The sequence below is a fragment of the Anopheles nili genome, chromosome 3 (genome assembly GCF_943737925.1).
Source record: "Anopheles nili chromosome 3, idAnoNiliSN_F5_01, whole genome shotgun sequence".
Classification (NCBI taxonomy): Eukaryota; Metazoa; Arthropoda; class Insecta; order Diptera; family Culicidae; genus Anopheles; species Anopheles nili.
This window is the reverse complement of record NC_071292.1, coordinates 60,204,459-60,222,721: the sequence shown is the minus strand read 5'-3', so window position 1 is coordinate 60,222,721 and position 18,263 is coordinate 60,204,459. Positions and strand designations below refer to the sequence as shown.

Genomic DNA, 18,263 nt, shown 5'->3' with positions numbered 1-18,263 from the left:
CGTTGTGCTCGGGGCGGCTCGGGAAAGTCGATAGCGAACGTGAAATTAAAACATAAAAGACAAACCTCCTTATCATCATCCCCAGCCCCCCACCCCCCCCACTCCCACTAGATAGTACTGTTGGAAGAGCGGTAGCAGAAGTGTAAACAAATGGATTAGAAAATAGCACTCATTCTCATGTAAACTCTGTAAGAGACGTAGACTAGTGAAGAAATACAATGCCCCATCGGACGTGTTTTGACCCAAGTCGGTTCCCCCGTTTTGCCACGGGTAATCTAAAAGCGATCGTACTTGATCGTGGATCATGTAAACGTTTGCCCTTATTGTGTTTTTTTTCTTCTGGGAAGCCACAACCGTTTATAGTGTTACGTTTGATGAACTCTTCGAATAGTTTACTTCGAGTTTCTAGTGCATTTGAGTCTCCTTTCTCGGACTCCCTCATCCATTAAAAACTGGACCAAAAAACATAAAAGGAATAGTTTTACCCCAGCGTTGGTTAAACAAAAGAAAAGCCAACCGGCTGTCCTCAGAACGGAAGTGCTTAGAACCCAACCCAATCTGTTAGTTAAATGGTGATGGTTTAAAATTGTTTCCCCATGCTATTGGGTGTATCAATATGGGACACGCTTGTTATGAACAGCACTCGTTACGAATTGGAATTTAAGCCCACGTGCTCGCTCATTATCTCTCTCAAATTCAATCTAGCTACCGTACGAATGTAAAAAAAAATACTGTAAAATGAATTCGATTGCCATTCCATCTCGTTAAGCAGATGAAAGAGTATCATTACAAAATGGTTGCTGCTCGTAATTCATGACGATAAGGATGCAACAGAGCCTCTTGCAGCATTCCCTTATTGGTGGCTTATCTCAGTTTCAGCTCCCCAAACGGTTTTGCTTACACGTTTTTAGCAGTGCCTTGTAACACACAACCCACATACGCGCGCTGATTTGTATTCGAAAAAGAAAATGCTAGTTAAAACTGTCATTTCAATTCACAAACTCCTTTCTCTAAATTGCCGAATAAAATTCGATGCTAACATGAATTGTTTCCTTTGCACCGATGCGACAGGATCGAGGATCAATGTGACCCACTTTAGAGAATGTCCGGATGAAATCTGTTTAGAAATGAAAAAAAAAGAAACAAGGAAAACCCGAACTGAAGCTTCTAGACGTAGCTACACATGAACTACACCTTACACTCACGTTGTATCAGTCAAAAACACGAGAAAAACACTACCCAACTTCCAAAATTTACATATCCTTCTCTCTCTCTGATGTGTGGACAAGCACACAGTTGTGAAATAGATGCATTTAGAGTAAAAAGAAAAGGGATAACGAAAAACAATGTACATGTCGCGAAAAGCCACTTACCGGTAACAGCCAAATTTGATCGTTTCTTCCACACCCGGAACGGCATGTTTTCCAACACACAACCATTAGTTCTATTTTCTGTTTGTTCCCTTTTAAGGATAAACGCTGTAAATTCATTAATGTCACTCCGACACTTCCTTCCCGACACATCGCAGATCACAGATGGAAGGATCAAACTAGCGAAGCATAATAACCAACAACCTGAAATGAAACGTATAAATAGGCCAAAAGAAGAAGAAAAAAACCATGGTATCGTAATTTCTCAGCCTCCCAGGCACACACGCACACACTCATACACCTATGAAACCAAACTCAAGAGAACTGGGAGCCTGGGACGAAAAGGATCCTCGCTGATCCTGCTAGCATGTAAGCGATCGATTGGCGATGAACCGTGGGAAAGCTGAACGATCGAATGAGATTGAAATGCTAGCATCGGAAGGGCCAGGATCGCGACAACCTTAGGTTAAAACAATGAAAAATAAAACAATGAGACAATATCGAATGAACCCATGTGTAGCATAAACGATGAAACGAAGGATCGACTGTTTTGAACCATCTGTTCGTTGCGTTTGCTGAACATTTTCTTTTATATGACAATGAAAGACACATGTTATATTTGTATATACATATTTATTGAACGGGCAGGCTGGTAAGGGTAGATAAGATCAGGAAAATGGTTGGGAAAACCAAACGGTAGCATTAAACTGAAACATTCACGTACGTGAGTGAAGCGTGGTGGGGATTTGGTTTTTCCCTTTTTTCCACTGAATATCACTGAAGCCAAACCATGCAAGGGATACAGAAGAAAACGCGATTGCCAACCTCAAGGTGAGACTTCTACACCAAACTAATACAAAATGTAAAACGTGTGTAAAGGGGAAAACGAGTTAAAAGCTCTTACGATAAGCGTTACACGAACGTTACTCAACAGAAAACTGAATACTTTATTTGATTTACCATCAAACGCGCTCAAGTCTAACCCAAAAAAAAGAATGGCCACACCACATACGCATATCCCTTTGGGAAACTATTGGTACATGTGAGAAAACTCATCCTTTCCGGCATCACAGCTTGCATCAACATTAGAACGGAAAATCTCATTCAGAAGCTAAACAAACATACATTGTAACGCATCATTCCAAATGATCGAAAGATATCATATCTTTTACCGCATTAACTCAAATTTGATGCAGACCTGTGAAATGGAAGTCGATCAATCGGATGTGTTTGTTGATATCCTTTAAAAAAAAATCGCATAACAAAGTGCATGATCGAGGGGAGAGAATCGAAATCACGAGCCGTAAGCGTGGGACTTTGAATGCAGTATGACGATATGAAAGACAATTTTAAAGTATTATTGTGAAAGAAATATTAAAGAAGAAAAACAAACAAACCTACAAAGAAACAATAGAATGAATATCAATCTACAGAAAAGACGATAAAATAAAGCACGGTAAAACACATCGAAGAGCAAGCTTTCGTCTCGTCCTGTCGATGTGTCCGAAATAAAACTAAATGAACTTGGCATCTTTCATAACGAATGGGAAAAAATGAAGGAGAAAATAAATTTTCGCATGGACAAAACAGTGAAAATTTTAGCAAAAGTAACAGGAGTGCATACCAGCCAAGAGGAGGCAATTTTCTAAAATAAACTGCATCAATTTTAGAAAATTGAATAGGCGACACTACAATTTTCAAACGCTTGAAATATTTCATAGAATGAATCCGTCATACTTTTTGACTAAAAGATAGGCGTAATTACGTTGGGAAGTCAATTTCAACTCCAAACGATAAGAAAAATTTCGAAAATTATTTAAATTATTATTCGGTGATTTTCATCAACTCAAAGGAAATTTAAACTCCATATCTATCTATTGAATCTTATCATCCAAGCAACCACATCACTCGCCAACTTACCACCCTTTTCGTCTCGATTTATCATCAATTATCAACAAAAAAAAACAGAACACACAACATTCGGTCGATTGTAAACCAGATCTTTATATGCTGTTTATTTTATGAACCTATTTCCCTTAGCACACCTGTTTCGCTCACTGGAAGGAAGATCTACCGCGCTTTCAGAGGAGTAGACGACACCTCAATGGATTTTGATTTGTTAGCAGGAAGTATGAAATATTTCAACCACCATCAGCCCACCAACGTTTTCAGCTCATTCGTTCGATTGAAATGTTTCACTGTGAAAAAACATCGCGAAGACCTGGCTCCTGCGCTCGTCCGGTTCCGATGCCCGGTGTCCCTTCCGATTGCCCTATCCAGCTGCGTCTGCCTATTTTATCTGTCTCTGCTACCACGCCCGAGAAGCAGCCACGATATAACGAACCTCATGAAAGCCAGTTCCTATACAAATTCTTTTTTGATAACGAAACAAAAATCCGGCTATATATTCTCCCACACGTTGTGGTTTTCACTCGCACAAATAAACACCTTTGGTGGTGGCTATGCTTCACTACCCACTCTAAAACACGCGCGCATACGTTTTATTCGTTGCCGCACCTAACGACTCGCTCGTAGATATGTTCGACAGGTTTGCTAATAGGACTAACTCCTTCATTCATACGTTCCAGAGGCAATTCGCATTGCTTAAATATACAATTTATCTCTCCCTCTCTCTCTGCCTCCTTCCCTTTTCGAATCCTTGTAAAGCTGTACGGTTCAACATACCATACGGGTAGAAGGGGGTAAAAATATAATGCATGCGCGTTTATGTTTTTTTTGTATACATATATAACAACATCTAGATCGCTTACAGCTAAAACAAAATAAATCAAAAGCCTAACCTCCGACGTTTCTAATACATGATCGGTTTTGCTTTACATTGATCAACAACGTAGCCGGTGAAACGCTTAAGGAACTTTGGATATTCTTTCTTATAGATAGCGCGTAGCACGGTTGCAGGAGCCCAACCGCCGGGATTAACTGTGGCAGGAAAAAGAATACAAAAACAGAACATAAGCGAATCTACTTATGAAAGCGGCATTAGTAATGTTTACCAGTGGAGCAGTAGGTAATTTTACAGGTCAGATCGTCTCGGGTTGCGGTTTTGCTGTCCTTGCCCGGAGTCAGGTAGGTCTGGCAAACTAATATCACCGTCAGATAGATTCGTACACATTTGCCTTGGTTAGCGGGCTGGAAAACAAACGAAATCGATCGATTAAAAAAGCATCCTTAAACGTTTAAACAACAAGCGTAAAAAAGTAGAGTATTTTAAAACGTTATGCGGAAATTTAGTAACGTGTCGTAGACATATTATCAGCATTTTCTAATCACACAAGCACGTCGTTTTATACCACGCAATAATTAAGTGCACCCCACCACAAAGAGATCGCATCGTTCCATAATGCAGCGCGCGTAATAAGTATTGCTTTATATAAGAGGCTACGGATGTGCGACGATAAACCCAAAATTCACGGAAGAGTGCACAAGATACGCATGCCAGATAAGAAAAAAATGGCACCACCGTGTGTCGTGCCACGATGATCAGTGATCGACATGCAATGTGCCAATAAAAATGTGAGACAGCTAAAAATGACGATGTGTGCCAACATACCGGATACTCTTCGTTCTGATTGGAATGATTGCACACGACCCACACGTCGTTGGCGCCCGTGTCCACGTTGTCGGTGATCCGGCGCATGTGCGACCAGAACAGCGCATCCCGCTGGCTGGCGGGCCAAATGCGTTTGTACGTCTGCAGAAAGACCAGCGTGTCCGGTGCGACGTTGTCCACGATCTGCACGTCCTCGAGCGTCGTCTCCCAATCGTTCCGGTAGGCCGGATCGAAGAAATAATGGCACATTTCGCGGGCCGTGACGCCCTTCACCACGTGGCAGGATTTGAGCGGATCGATCACCATCCCGTCCACCTCTTCCTCGCGCCGGTACATCTTCATTTCGCCCTCGTCGGCGAACAGCTGCCAACCGTTACCGTCCTCACCGACGCCCTGACGTGCCTGCGTCAACTGCTCGGTGCAGATCCGGTCAATCTCTGGCCACAGCTTGTGGCTCTTGGCTTGCGCACCGGTACCGAAATCTTCCGCCAGCTGTGGAATTTCATCCTCCGCCTCCGGATTGGGGCTGTGCACGGAACCAGCATTGCTTATTTGCGACTGCACAAAGAAAAAGCTCCATTAGTATCAATTTTTCCATCTTATTCGAATGATGAAAGTGAGCGTGAGAACACGCTTCATTTTACCAGCTGCGATTGATATTTCAGCCTAACCCGTAGCTGGCGATCTTCCTCGATCTTATCCAGGCCCGTTTCGACGGCATCGAAGAATTCATCCTCCGGGATGGTTGAGTGGGGCCCTTCCTAAATGTGCGAATGGGAAAAGTACACACCTCATTAGTAAAGCGTGATGCGACAACCGTCTCCATTGTGCTTAAAAAATCACATTCCAAACAATGAACCGATCAATCGATCAGACTCATCCCTAATTTGTGAGCGCTAAAACAGAACTTAACGTCATGCAAGTGTAGGGAAGCGTGTCTCGATAATTAATCAAATCGTTGCAACTCCATTACATTACGAAAACCATGGCAAATCGAAGAAATGAAACCACGAGTTGGCATTCACAGCACACGCTCACGTTTGGCTGCTCAGCCGAGAGAAGAATGATTCCTGTTTTGTAAAATCGAAACTAAATTTCTTCTCCACCATCTTCGCCGCCTGAAACATCCTAAAAAAAAAGCAAAATGAAACCTAACTCAAACAAAAAGGTCCCCAAAGCCAGCCGCTTTCATAATCGCCGGTGACAGCATCGATTCCCGGGCGGTGGTGGCATTCGAACCATGCATGGGCAGGGTCGCGGACGCGTTCGCCATTAGCAAGTGAGGAACTTGCGCAGAATATTAATACTTAAGCGCACGCGCAAGCTCTCCAAAGGATTCCCTCCCTTGTGCGTGTGTTTGATGAGATATTCGAGTGATTACGGTGAGACAACAAATTATGAATTTGGACGTTTTGAAGCCATCATCTGGGAGATGAGAAATGACACAGCGATGTAGCGGCTTTTAGGGTGCGTATCACGTGCTCGAAGGTTTCCACTCCGTTAGCCACTCGATCGGTTCGTTATTCATCTAAGACTCTAAGCGCAGCTAAGCCTGCAATAAACTAGCGATCTAACCTTCGGGTCAAAATGCAAAGCGAACCTTCGTGAAGTTCACGTTTTTCGGCTGTTAATTAATCAACGCTTTCGCCCGATAGCCTTGTGCGGCCTCGCAGGGATGTCACGGATCTAAACCCCCCGCCTCGTTGAAGCGTTTCGAACGGAACGAGACCGCGTGTGTGCAAAAGATCGCTGGTCAAAGCCAAATGATGGCCTACGCGAAGATGGTGAAGGCGAAATCTTGGCTTTCCGGATGCGTTTCCGAGTGCGCTTGACTGGTTTCGATGTCGCACAGGAAAAGATCACATCTAGTTTCTATGCATACAGAAAAAAAGCCGAATGACCTTAGCCTTGGCTTGATTTTGCATAAGAGATGCGTTTTTGTTAGTTTCCTCTCGTTGGTGATAAGGATTTTTGCATATTTTTTTTCTTGACCTATTTTGAAGGATAAATTGTGATTCTAAGTTCTACAAAAAAAGAGGTATAATGGAATGAATTTTGAATGTTGTTCAAAAGTGATTTATACGAATAAAAAATAGATAAGAAAATACGCTGCATATTGAAACCGATTTCTAAACAGTTTTGTAACAACAAACTGACCTATTTTAATGGAAATTACATGTTAACACATAAGTTACGCTGATACCAAGAGCCCAACAAATGATTTACATTCATTACTCTTCATTAATTCCTCACCGAGCGCAGGAAAACCCGCCCGTTTGAAACCACTCTCAGGCGCCCCCCGATCGAAATTTACATTTCAACCGGCCAAATGTTCGCCTACGTAGAAAGCACCCAACAAACTTTGCTCCGTTATCGGAACACCCGGACCAAGCAGTGTGCCAATGGCACACGGCGAAATTGGCGCCCCCCAAAGCCAGCATAATGCACTTGATGATGGTTGGCAATGTGGAAAATGGTCCCCCACCGCCAAACCGGGTGAACTGGGCCAGGGTTACGCGGCTCAAACACACACACAACCGGGTGGCGTCGTCGTCGAAGGTGTCGAAATAATTGTTTACATTTTGCAAGGCATGCTTTTAATTCTGCACCCAACGCGGGAAGCTTTCCTGGCATCGGGCTGGGGAGCAAAGCAATGCAAGAGCAACGCAGAGCAACGTGTTTGCATAGAACATGTTTTTGGATCCATTTCGAACCACCATTTGTCATCACGGACGATGCACTTGGCATGCTGATGAAACAATATTAAGGGTGGCTTGTAAACAAAAATCGCAAAAAAAAACATGTTAACGTAAATACATGGAAAGCTCTTTCAAAAAAAAACACATTTTGCAGCTCGTGTGCTGATAAGACCAACTCGGTATGACACGGCATTAAACGATATTCGCACTGCAGTTGACGAACACTAACGCAAAAGTTGCACTTGATTCAAACACCTACTATTTCCTTCCGCAGAAGACCTTTAAAAAATCGGGCCGTCGTCAGCGAGGGCATGTTGCTAAATTGTCCTTTTCTTTTCGTTCACTCGTAAGATCACCAAACCGCTACACAGCCACACAATTAAACTTTTCTTGCTAAGATACACTCTCTTATTAGTGATGCTTCATTAGCTGCGGAAAACTGCACTCGTAGCCGCGTTCGGTGGAGGTTCGCTTTTCGGTAAAAGTTCTCCGACACGCGTGACCATGGAACGATGTCCTTGGATTGGGAAAGGGCCACGATAAACGGCGAGACAGAGGGCACACGGGAGTGACCGACTCTTTTTTTAAAACCCAGCGTCCGTGTTGCACTTCACGACGTGCCCACACACAGAGAGACACAAGTGGCAGTGGCCACAGAACACACAATCCAATTTGGATAACACCGTGTGCGCGGATAACGGACTGGAGAAGCGCGATCTGATCCGAACGACGGCACGACGGAAAGTGACAGTGGGCACCCAAGTGGGAGACCAAACCGATGCCTGGGCCTGTGTGCTTTACTGCGTCGAACAACGCCACCAGAGAGCGCGAGCTTTCGGGGGGTTTGTTCGCGAGATCGACGGCACAACAGGCTGGCCGTTTATTGTCGTCCCCGGTGCTTTGGAGGGTTTGGAGGCGTTGCTGCCGATTGCTTTTACGGACGTTATGTTGTAACGGCTGGTTACAAAAGTGCGTCACATCCGAGCAAACTCGCCGCCCGCTATTGATTTACGATTTCCAGCGCAAAATGCAATGGTGGAAAACAATTATTCACTCGCTCAAAGCGTTATGATCATGATCCATAATGCGGATCAAACGATCGATCGATTCCTCTTCATCACCTAATATTTTGTCGATTTGAAATATCAGAAGGACACGTGGACAGCTCTTCCTGCAAGAGCTATAACTTCTGCAAGTCGTAACATATCGTTGGTATAATTAATTTCAAATTTCATCGTACAATCTGTAGATCAAGTCTCGTACTGACACTCGCACTGGCACAAGAAAGGCATGGGTTTTGATAATTACATTTCCATTGCACATGCACCCGCTGCAACAGCATGATGCCGATGCAAAGGCAATTGTACACAATTCGATATGCATCTTACCAAATGGTCGGCTGGCTTCGCTTTCATTACAACGCTAACCTATACCAGCACCCCGACCAATTGGAATGGCCGCGGCGTAGAACGTGGGGTCATAAAGCAATTAGACTCGATCGTAGGAATTCCACCCGAGCCGGGTGCTGAGTTTTATGACAAAAATTTCAATCATAGCCACGAGTTTAATTAGATTTACGGCAGTTCGATGTACAGAAGGTACCGGCGTGTTGCTTGAATTCATCAGCCACGCTGTTATTGTTCCACCAAAATGCGCCTTTATCCACGTGTTCCTTTGGGAGTGGCGGCGTTTTCGAACCGAGCGAGTTCCATCTAGATGCAACAATAATTTTACGATACAATCTCGAACGCTCGAGCGCCAGTATGGCGTAGTTAATACTCTTCCGATTATGGCGGGTAGAAGCCGTGTTATTTGTATGCTCCTTTCAATCAGCGCCAACGAGTCGAATTTTACCGATCGACTTGGAATGAAACGAACGAACGGGGGGGATAAAAAGTAACATACGTTAATCGATACTTTTCCCAAAACTTCAACAGCACATTATTTACTCACTGTCACTAAAAAGTACTCTAATCTCTAAGCCTGATCTAAGCCGGCCTGTTCACAAACCGGAACATAGCTATCTTCCTCACCGAGAATGATATCATGAGCTATCTCAAGTGATCATGACATAACTCTTCACTAAACAGACAGACGATTACTTCGTCGAACGGGGAATGTTTTGAATAATTATTCAATAATACGTTACATACGCGACTTAAGAGTATTATAATGTTTCGAAATTTAAAAAAAGTGCGAATTTTGCCAAGGAATATATCAGCCATTACATCAATAAGCCCACACCGGATGAGAATGCTAATGAAGCTAGAACTTCATTTGCATTCGGTTACTCATAAAGCTTACAAAAGCTCATTTTAGTGGAGACATGATTCGCCCCTCCAAAAAACTGCCAACCACCCATTACTAACGTGCCGCGCAACCTCTTCCAAAAGCACATGCTTAAAATCCATCCATACTAACAAACCAAAGAAAAAAAAGAAGGTTCCAGCTGTTTCGGCGAATTTCGCCAAATATTACATAACAACTGTTTATAACCCGAACGCAGCAGAAACGAAATGTTTTCGTTCGAAAGTAGCGACCGCGCGAGGAATTGGGGGACTCGAGAAAAATGATGCTAAGAAAGGCGTCCGAAGTAGCATAGCATAGCCCATAGAGAAAAGAGGAACGAAGCGATCACACGACGCCAGAAAGAGATCCAAACAAAGGGGAATAATCAACAATGAGGCAAGCGGTGAGATAAATGAACTTCAGCTCAAATCTCGCTCAAGGTTGCATCAACATGTGGCCGTTGCAGAGACGGGAATATGCTGGATTTCCCCGTGAAACGAGTGTTGTATGTTGTTGGGAGCCAGCTGGACTGACCCTGGAAGATTCATTACAGACATGCTTTGTGGAAACATTGTTGAGTAGTTAAAAAATGGTAACGAAATTAAAAAAGAAGCATCCTTATTCTCATTTTCATGCCCTACATATTGTACGTAATGTTGACAGAGAATCACTACGATCGCCCAAATCGAGATCATTTCATTTTCATCCATTAGCATTGCGTGAATTTCGCCGAATAGTAAAACAAAATACGAAAATTATCCAACATCCCTGGGAGTTAACCTACTTCGTCGTGTGTCGTGCCGGCATCCTTTCACTTTGAATCACACAACAATCAGAGCGTTGGAGATGTAGGGACAGCCCTGCTTTATCGAATTGAACTCGTAAAATTTGCATTGCCTTTATTTGTACGCCTAGCTTATCGATTGCCTTTCGCTGAGCAACCGAAAATAAGAAAGATTTAATAAGACACGAACCCCTGACAGCGAAATCTGGTTCACCGGTCGTTGATCGGAAAACCTTTACATTATATTCTGTCCCACCCTCGTGGGATTGATCTCGTATTCGCTCCATCATTTACGTAACCCCTCAGACGACGCCTAGATTTACCCAGCGAAACCACCATAGCTCATCAACGGCAGCCAGGCGGTGAATGATGAAAAATTTCCAGGGTCTAGAATAGACCACAAGTGGCCCCACAAAAGCAAACGCATTAGCGTTTTCAAACCGAACGAACTGGATCGGGAGGGAACCGCCCATAAGCGGGACTGCGTGCGATTTCAACGGTAGTCCCACCGAAAGATCAGGTGCCAGTGACTTCACGAACCGGAGATGAACCAACCCCCAATCAACACAGACACCAGCGACACGCACGCCACTCTGATTACGCACAGACCCGGCCATGCGTGCGGCCATGCGTTCGATCGCGTACGCTGGAAAGCGAAACGAGGGTACGAGGAACGTTAAGTGAATTTAAAATTTGACGGTCATCGATCGTCGAACGATCGTACGATCGGTATGACACGAGCGGCCTATCATGGTCCGGAATCTCACACCGAAGAGACACGACCGTTAAACAAGTTTCGGCTTGGAAGAGAGTCGAACCTGCAGTCGGGGAAAATTCGGTGCGCTTGACTTGACCGCATGCTAGCATTCCAGTTCGTCATCATAACACCCGGCAGGACGGAGAGAGCATTATCGGGTTGTGAGAAATAGGAAAAAAAATGTTACCCAAACTGGGCCTTTCATTTGGCCAAAACAAAAAAAATCCCCCAAATCAGACATCCTATGCTTCGACGGGAACCATGACCTATAATCCTGGAACTGGTTTCCTTCGGTTGCGCGGGTCGACGAACAGTCCAGCGTTTGCTGCGTCTTACGTTGGCTCTCCCGACGCGTGCCATCGCCCTACGGTGCATACGAAGATGCCTCTCTAAATAATGCCCACCCCGACCGCAGTACCAACGGTCAAAAGTGTGTGTGTGTGTGTGTGTGTGTGTGTGTGTGTGTTTTTCCCCCTTCTCATGGGTGACAAAAGCTCAACTTGCGCAAAGCCCACCGCGCGTACACTTTAAGATTCAGTTTCCATCGCGATTGTTTGTTCACAAACAATTTTGGTAAGTCCCACGGTGAATCGCATGTGTATTTCATTCGGCTTTATCGCTTCGCTTTTGTGGCGCTGCCTTTTCGCTTATCGTGCGATGGGGGCCTGCTAAGCCGTAGCCGTGCAGTGTTCAGCAGCTTCTCCGCAAGGGCACGCCGCATGGTCAGCATGGTTGCGCCGAAGGGCATCGAAAAGGCGCGGGAAGTCCCAAAGGCGTTCGCAAGCACCGGTGTACCCAGTGACGGAGCACGTAAAAGTGGGTAAATTTATGCTAAAAAACGAAAACAATCCCGAGGTCGGAGGGACTGTTAACTACTGCTCGTGCTTTCCTTGGGGCGAGTGGCAAATGTAAGGTCAAGTCCAGCCATCGGAAGCGGTTCTTATCATCCCATCAACGGGGTTTTTCATAGAGCTAGAGGTTTTTGTAAGAAAGATTAGTTTGATTTGGTCGTAAAGCATTTTTTTCGTTCCCCGTGAGTGACGAACGACCACTGTTTATCTGGTACCTTGTTTATCTAGCTATTGAACTCCAATAATCGTTAACGATACATGCAACGAGGTGGTAGAACGGAGAACTCAAACGATGTGTTGTTTGCGACAAATGATATTGAAAATGCTTTACTTGCGTAAATGCACTCTTCAATAAGCTACTGTGTCGGAAGTACGCTTACACATCACAGAGAAACACATAAGATAGGGTTTCAAATGCTTTGTGGCGTGAAACCTCTATTACGTTGAAATAATAAATCACGTATATGTTCCTCGCACAGCTGTTTAAATAAAGCTCTCACAGTTTATATGATAAACTGATAAAAATTAAAACATATTGGAATATACAAAACTATCTCTGCCCGCAACAATCAATGGTATTCGTATAGGAGTTCAAATAAACGTAACACCAATGATAGCTGTAGAATTTCTCTAGAGATAACGAACATTACGCTCGAAAGTGTTTAACGACAAACAAACCATCATGCTCTAGTGCTACTTAAGATAGACATATGGCCAGATATCAACCGATAAGTTTTAAATCGATTAAATGGTATTTAATAGTCTACCTGGTTCATACGACAGGTACATTGTATTATCATCATAAGCCATTCGAATTCTTGGAAACAGTTTCATGCGTAATGTTATCCGTATCAGACTTACCTCCAAATCAGGCCCAGGGATTACAGAGTTCCGGTTCTTTGCCAGCTCATCTTTACAAATTCTACCGAACATAGCAAAGAGAAAAGGATACATAAGTACACTTACGGTTTAGAGGCAATTCGTTTCTCCAAACAGATACGAACCTGTACAGCTCTTCCGCTTTTCTTCGCCTTTCCTGCTCCTGATCGAGCTTTTTCTTGAAACTTTCCTCTTTTTGTGAGATGATATCCAGGCAGTGTTGCAGTGTGATGATAACACCGGCCGTCGTTTCACGGAACGTTATCGCTTCCCCTTTAAAGTCGATCGGATTCAACCCGTCGCCCAGATCCAGCGGCGGTTGGTCTTCGTTTCTGGCGTGTAGTGCGTCGAAATAGCTGTAAAATGGGCGTCAGTTGCATTATTCAGCTACCAGAGAGATTGGGCAGCGTAACCTTACCGCTGGAGCGTGTCGATTTGTCCGTATAGTATATCGCGAAACGTTTCTATTTCGTGCAGTTTTTCTCGCAATCCCCGACTGACCCGCTTCAGGCTGCTACCGCTCGCCGTCGATAGCGTGGTGGACTGGAGTGAAATGGTGCTCCCATGCCGGCGCAAGCTAACCGTTTCTGGGATGTCCGTTTTGTACGACTGCAGCACCTCGATCCAGTTCCGTTTGTCCTCGGGCGTTTCGGCACGCAGGTACCACACGTTCTGTCCGATCGCCACATCGAACCGGCATTCGTCGAATTCGTGCGACTGTTCGGAGTAAATTGAAAATGAAATAAACATAAATGAAGTAAGACAATGTGCGTCAATTCGTTGCATTCTCTAATACGGCCTGGAAATATGCAGCTGCCGCAGGACCATCACATGGCGCCAGGGTTAATGGTGTCAATTGCATCGGCTATAAATTTACTCTTCTGCGGGTAGCAAATGGAACGGAATTTCGACACATCACCACGCGCCTGAGAGCTTCACCGATAGCACTTATCATTGCCCGGGGGGTCGAGGTCGCAACGATCGTATGATTAATTGAACTTTGCCTAACCGGCGATTGGACTGGGCGCAAGGCTCACCTTTATCGTTGCCTTCTGCAGACTGATTGCTCCCCGGCATCCGAAATCGCTGTCCTGTTCGCTTTTATAGTACGATAGTGTGCCATCCTTCAGCACGATGAAGCGCGGCTGCCAACCGTGTATGTAGTTTGTCCACTTGCTCAGATATCCCTTCAACTCCGGGCTGCTCAGGTTGAGTTCTATCTCTGAGTCATCGCTGTTCGAATTGTTCTGCACGTAGTAATCGTCGGCCATTGCGCGTCCGAATCGAGGTGCCGCTGCTCTGTGGCGTTGGCACGGTGGCGAATTTGTTCGCGATTTGATTCACTCCCGGTCAACTGATGCTATCGCAACAACCATGCACACGCTTTCCCAAAACAACCGAATGAGCTTTCCACAACTTTCTCCCTGCGTTCAGCTATCAAAATGCACTTGTGTGCCGTCGCCACCGTCGCTGCTGATATGGTTGCGAGAGCAATTGTGGAAGCAAAACAAAAACCGATTCAGTCGAACCGTTCGACTGGGATGAGGCGCGCGTACGCGTACGCGAAGGGTCTATTTCTATCTCGGACGAAAATTCTCTTTTTTAGGCGCTCGAACACTACCAAACGTTTTGCCGCGCTGGCGAAGTCATCGGGAGTATTTTTCAAACAAGTGATTCACGGCCACGATTAGATTCTGCAGTATTATTATTGTTTAGTTGCTTCCTTCTCTCTCCGGCTTCTTATCACACCAAAACACATCTTCTGCTTCTTGGATGATGTGTTGCAACCTCCTAGGAACCCAATACAGGTACCATATTTGGATTACTCCTTTTTATTCTAATGCCTGTTGATAATTTCTAGCGATTTTTATACACAACTTAAGGGTTATAGTTTATTTAATATCAACAAATCACAAAATTCTTCACCAACTAAAATACCGACCAAAACAATCGTGCACAAACGCACACGCATGTCCATACCACAGAGGCAGGAGAGACGTCAATTTGACAGCTTCTTTTTTTTTTCAAATTCCGTCACCATCGTGTAAAAATCCGTTAAATTATTTTAATTTTAATATACACATCTGCTCATTACATGCACGGAAATCCACTCATTCTTTTTGTGTAAATTTTAAGAAAAGTTTTTGTTGAAAGCTACAAATCACATCGAGCTAGTTACGCAACGTGAAAAGATTATTCGTAGAACGAATATTTTCAATGTTCGTATTCAATCATTTATCCCTGAAACGAATCACAACTAAATAAAGACTTGACTTTATCATATTTACACGACTTAGTTTTATTTCTTTTCCAAGATAATACAAAACTATGAGCACTTTTTGCTGCGATTAGCTACAATGAATAAAAACAACCATCTCTGACCGTATTTTGCCGCGTAGCGGCAGAGAGATTGCAAACAAACGTAACACTTAACTTTAGCCAATGCAGTTTTGTGCTTAATACTAAAGAATAAATTACTAATCGTTCTATATATCGAAATGTCTACCCCTACGTTAAGCAACAAATAAACGATAACAAGTTCCCTTCACTATACCTCACAAAGATTTACAACAACCCTGTTCGATTATCGATCGAAACTACTAAATACCCAATCATTTGTCGGACTTTTACCATTCCATCCCTAGATTGATACAACGCTGCAGCATAAGCTACAAACCCCCGAGATTGTTGCCCACATGTTGGCTGAACTTCCTACATTGCCATCTCTGCCAGATCATGGTGATCTAGTTGCACGATCGTGTTTTCTTTGGTGTTACTGCTCCATGAGCTAGCGGCACGTGGCTCGCGCACTGCGAACTCAGCTTCGCCCGTATCTACTGGAATTTCATTCTCAAAATGGCGATCCTCGTCGAGGTTGCGATCTTCCGCTTCACTTCGGTGCTCCTGCTGTTCCCGATACATGTGCTGGAAGTTGTTTGACGATCGGAACAAACTCCTCGGGCAGTCTTTGTAATACGGGAAGCACTCGCCAGGACCATCCTGACCACGTCCGATCTTTTCTGCCGTGACGTACTCGTCTAAATGCTCGGAATATGGCGATAACGATGCTCTGCAATAAGGAGTAAACAAACGACAATCATTTCATGTCCTGTAGCCATACAAAACATCCAGTGATAGTGTGATCCTCACGTAAAGAACAGCTTCAACATTTCTCCGATCAGACCAAACTTTTCGATCGATTTCGAGTGGATCTCGCATATGGCACGAAGCATGCATGCTTTCCCATCCAGTCCAAAGTTTGCTATGAAATCCTCAACTACCACGTACAGTAATGCTCTGTGGGGACGAGAGTTGTGAGAATTCGCCCAAATACTTTCAAAATACGCATCGCATAAGCTCATCCTTACCGTTCTCCACCGTGGAACGCATGCTTATGCTCTGTCGGCAGCTGCGGCAGAGGTTTTTCCGTCTCATCCTCATCCAACCTGTTGGTGGTGATCTTGAAGTGATCGTTCGAGGCACTCGGTATGCTACGCTTGCGCCTCTGAAACCTCATATAGTCCGATACGTAGTCCGCCAGCACTGATCCGGCCGCCTGTCCCATGGATCGCGCGAATAGCGGCGGTAACACACCTAGCGGATTCTGGTTATCCGTAAGTCCCAGCTTATCGAAGTCAACTAAAAAGGGGGAGAAAAAACTCGTACATCGTACAAACGCCCATATCACGCAGGAGAAACCAGGATCCTGCTTCCGCCCAAGGGTACTCACTCGTTATGGGCAAGCTGATGGAAATGTTGGACAGAAAGCCGGTCGGTGGGTAACGCACAAACGGCAGCGCAATCGTCGGTGCGATCGTCAGTGACGTACCGGGTGGAAGCGCTAGCCGGCCATCATCCGTAACCCAGATCAGGCGCTTCTTTCTGCTGTGTGGTTCGTTGGATTTGGACGTTCCACTCGCTGGCTCCTCGCTGCCCTCGGCATCCACCGTCTGTCCGGCGTGTGGCATCGATTTTCGATAATCGTCTCCGGACACGTACTTTTTCCGGTACTTTTTGCCTTCCTTGCCCAGCAGGCGCTTCTTTACCGCGTGCGTGGCCGCCTCCGTTGGCTCACGCGCGATAATTAGCTCGTCTACTGATCGAGTGTGGCCGGAATCGGTTTGCGTGCCGCTTTCTAGCCCGATAGTGGTGCTCCGACTTCGATCGGACTCTGAGGCATTGTTTTCTATCTCCAGCAGCTGTTCTTTCGGTGACGCGTTAGAGATAGGGATGGCGACGAGGGCCAAAAGCAGAAATAATAGCGAATTTCGCGTCCACCGGATCTCCATGTTTGAGGATTGATGTCTGGTACAGTACCGGGTGGAGGACTGAGAAAAAAGGAATTTAAAAATAGATATAATGAACTATATCCAATGGCAAAAAAACAACCGTTGAAACATTCAAATATCCTAAACGTGATAAGGATCTTTTAGAGCTGCTCTGCAGCTAATGGAAACGAATTGAAGTCCCAACAAGGTCAACCGTTAATATAGTTATTTAAACGCAAATACACCCCCGGATTAGCGCTCCTTACATCAGCTTACATTGGGTTCACTTTCTATGGCCCATTCTCACGTATTCACGTAATAAACCGTAAATTATGAACCCTATTACCCTGCAAAGCTCACAGCTGTCCGCCCTCGAGCCGGCCCCAGCTCGTTGATCATGTACGGCGCTAACTATTGGCAGCTAACTAGCCCAGCCCTCCCGGACAGCTTAACTCCTTGCTACCGTGGTTGAATTCGCGCTGCAAACGTGCCCCGATACGATCAACCGTTTGGCAGCGGATGGTTTATGCGCCTCGACGCTGCAAAAACCCTCACACTCATTCAGCATCTTCAACGGGCCTCGTAGAACGGGTTGCGAAGGGTCACAAGAAAAGATGTGCGGGGACACGTCCGGGAAAACCAGTTTTCCAGTCACGATCGGCCGCTGATCGGTCGGCCAGAACCTACATTCCCGGGTCCACTGCACCGAGTACGGCACTGACCGAGTGAAGAAGAAACCGATAGCCTGTTGGCGTGTGTTCTTTTTCGTCTTTACCACGATCCGGGTTGGTGAAG

The 18,263-nt window shown here is 44.9% G+C and overlaps 2 protein-coding genes across 3 annotated transcripts; both read right to left on the bottom strand.

The window, feature by feature from the left end:
* Positions 1 to 3,361: 3,361 nt before the first annotated feature.
* On the bottom strand, positions 3,362 to 14,471 carry LOC128723145 (ceramide transfer protein). Of its 2 annotated transcripts, XM_053816860.1 has the most exons (8): positions 14,238 to 14,471; positions 13,619 to 13,917; positions 13,326 to 13,556; positions 13,183 to 13,243; positions 5,586 to 5,702; positions 4,942 to 5,499; positions 4,385 to 4,520; positions 3,362 to 4,310 (listed from the first exon to the last, which is right to left on the bottom strand). In XM_053816860.1, exons 1-8 carry the CDS (start codon positions 14,469 to 14,471, stop codon positions 4,183 to 4,185), a joined length of 1,764 nt encoding a protein of 587 aa, XP_053672835.1. In that variant the 3' UTR covers positions 3,362 to 4,182. The 2 variants fall into 2 exon arrangements, with proteins under 2 accessions (XP_053672835.1, XP_053672836.1); XM_053816861.1 differs by lacking the exons at positions 13,183 to 13,243; positions 13,326 to 13,556; positions 13,619 to 13,917; positions 14,238 to 14,471 and adding an exon at positions 7,900 to 8,025.
* A 1,441-nt stretch (positions 14,472 to 15,912) lies between these two features.
* Positions 15,913 to 17,489, bottom strand: LOC128726149 (uncharacterized). The gene is made up of 4 exons (XM_053819939.1): positions 16,931 to 17,489; positions 16,569 to 16,839; positions 16,351 to 16,497; positions 15,913 to 16,270 (listed from the first exon to the last, which is right to left on the bottom strand). Exons 1-4 carry the CDS (start codon positions 17,487 to 17,489, stop codon positions 15,913 to 15,915), a joined length of 1,335 nt encoding a protein of 444 aa, XP_053675914.1.
* Between the last annotated feature and the right edge of the window lie 774 nt (positions 17,490 to 18,263).

What these genes read in the sequence shown, in the direction of transcription:
- LOC128723145 (XM_053816860.1), bottom strand. Translation starts at nt 14,471, where the DNA reads ATGGCCGACGATTACTACGTGCAGAACAATTCGAACAGCGATGACTCA. An exon ending in TCCCTGGGCCTGATTTGGAG is followed by an intron (nt 5,703 to 13,182) that starts GTAAGTCTGATA and finishes TCGCACATTTAG; the next exon opens with GAAGGGCCCCACTCAACCAT. An exon ending in ATCAGAACGAAGAGTATCCG is followed by an intron (nt 4,521 to 4,941) that starts GTATGTTGGCAC and finishes TTTGTTTTCCAG; the next exon opens with CCCGCTAACCAAGGCAAATG.
- LOC128726149 (XM_053819939.1), bottom strand. Translation starts at nt 17,489, where the DNA reads ATGGAGATCCGGTGGACGCGAAATTCGCTATTATTTCTGCTTTTGGCC. An exon ending in GCGTTCCACGGTGGAGAACG is followed by an intron (nt 16,498 to 16,568) that starts GTAAGGATGAGC and finishes TCGTCCCCACAG; the next exon opens with AGCATTACTGTACGTGGTAG. An exon ending in ATGTTGAAGCTGTTCTTTAC is followed by an intron (nt 16,271 to 16,350) that starts GTGAGGATCACA and finishes TCCTTATTGCAG; the next exon opens with AGCATCGTTATCGCCATATT.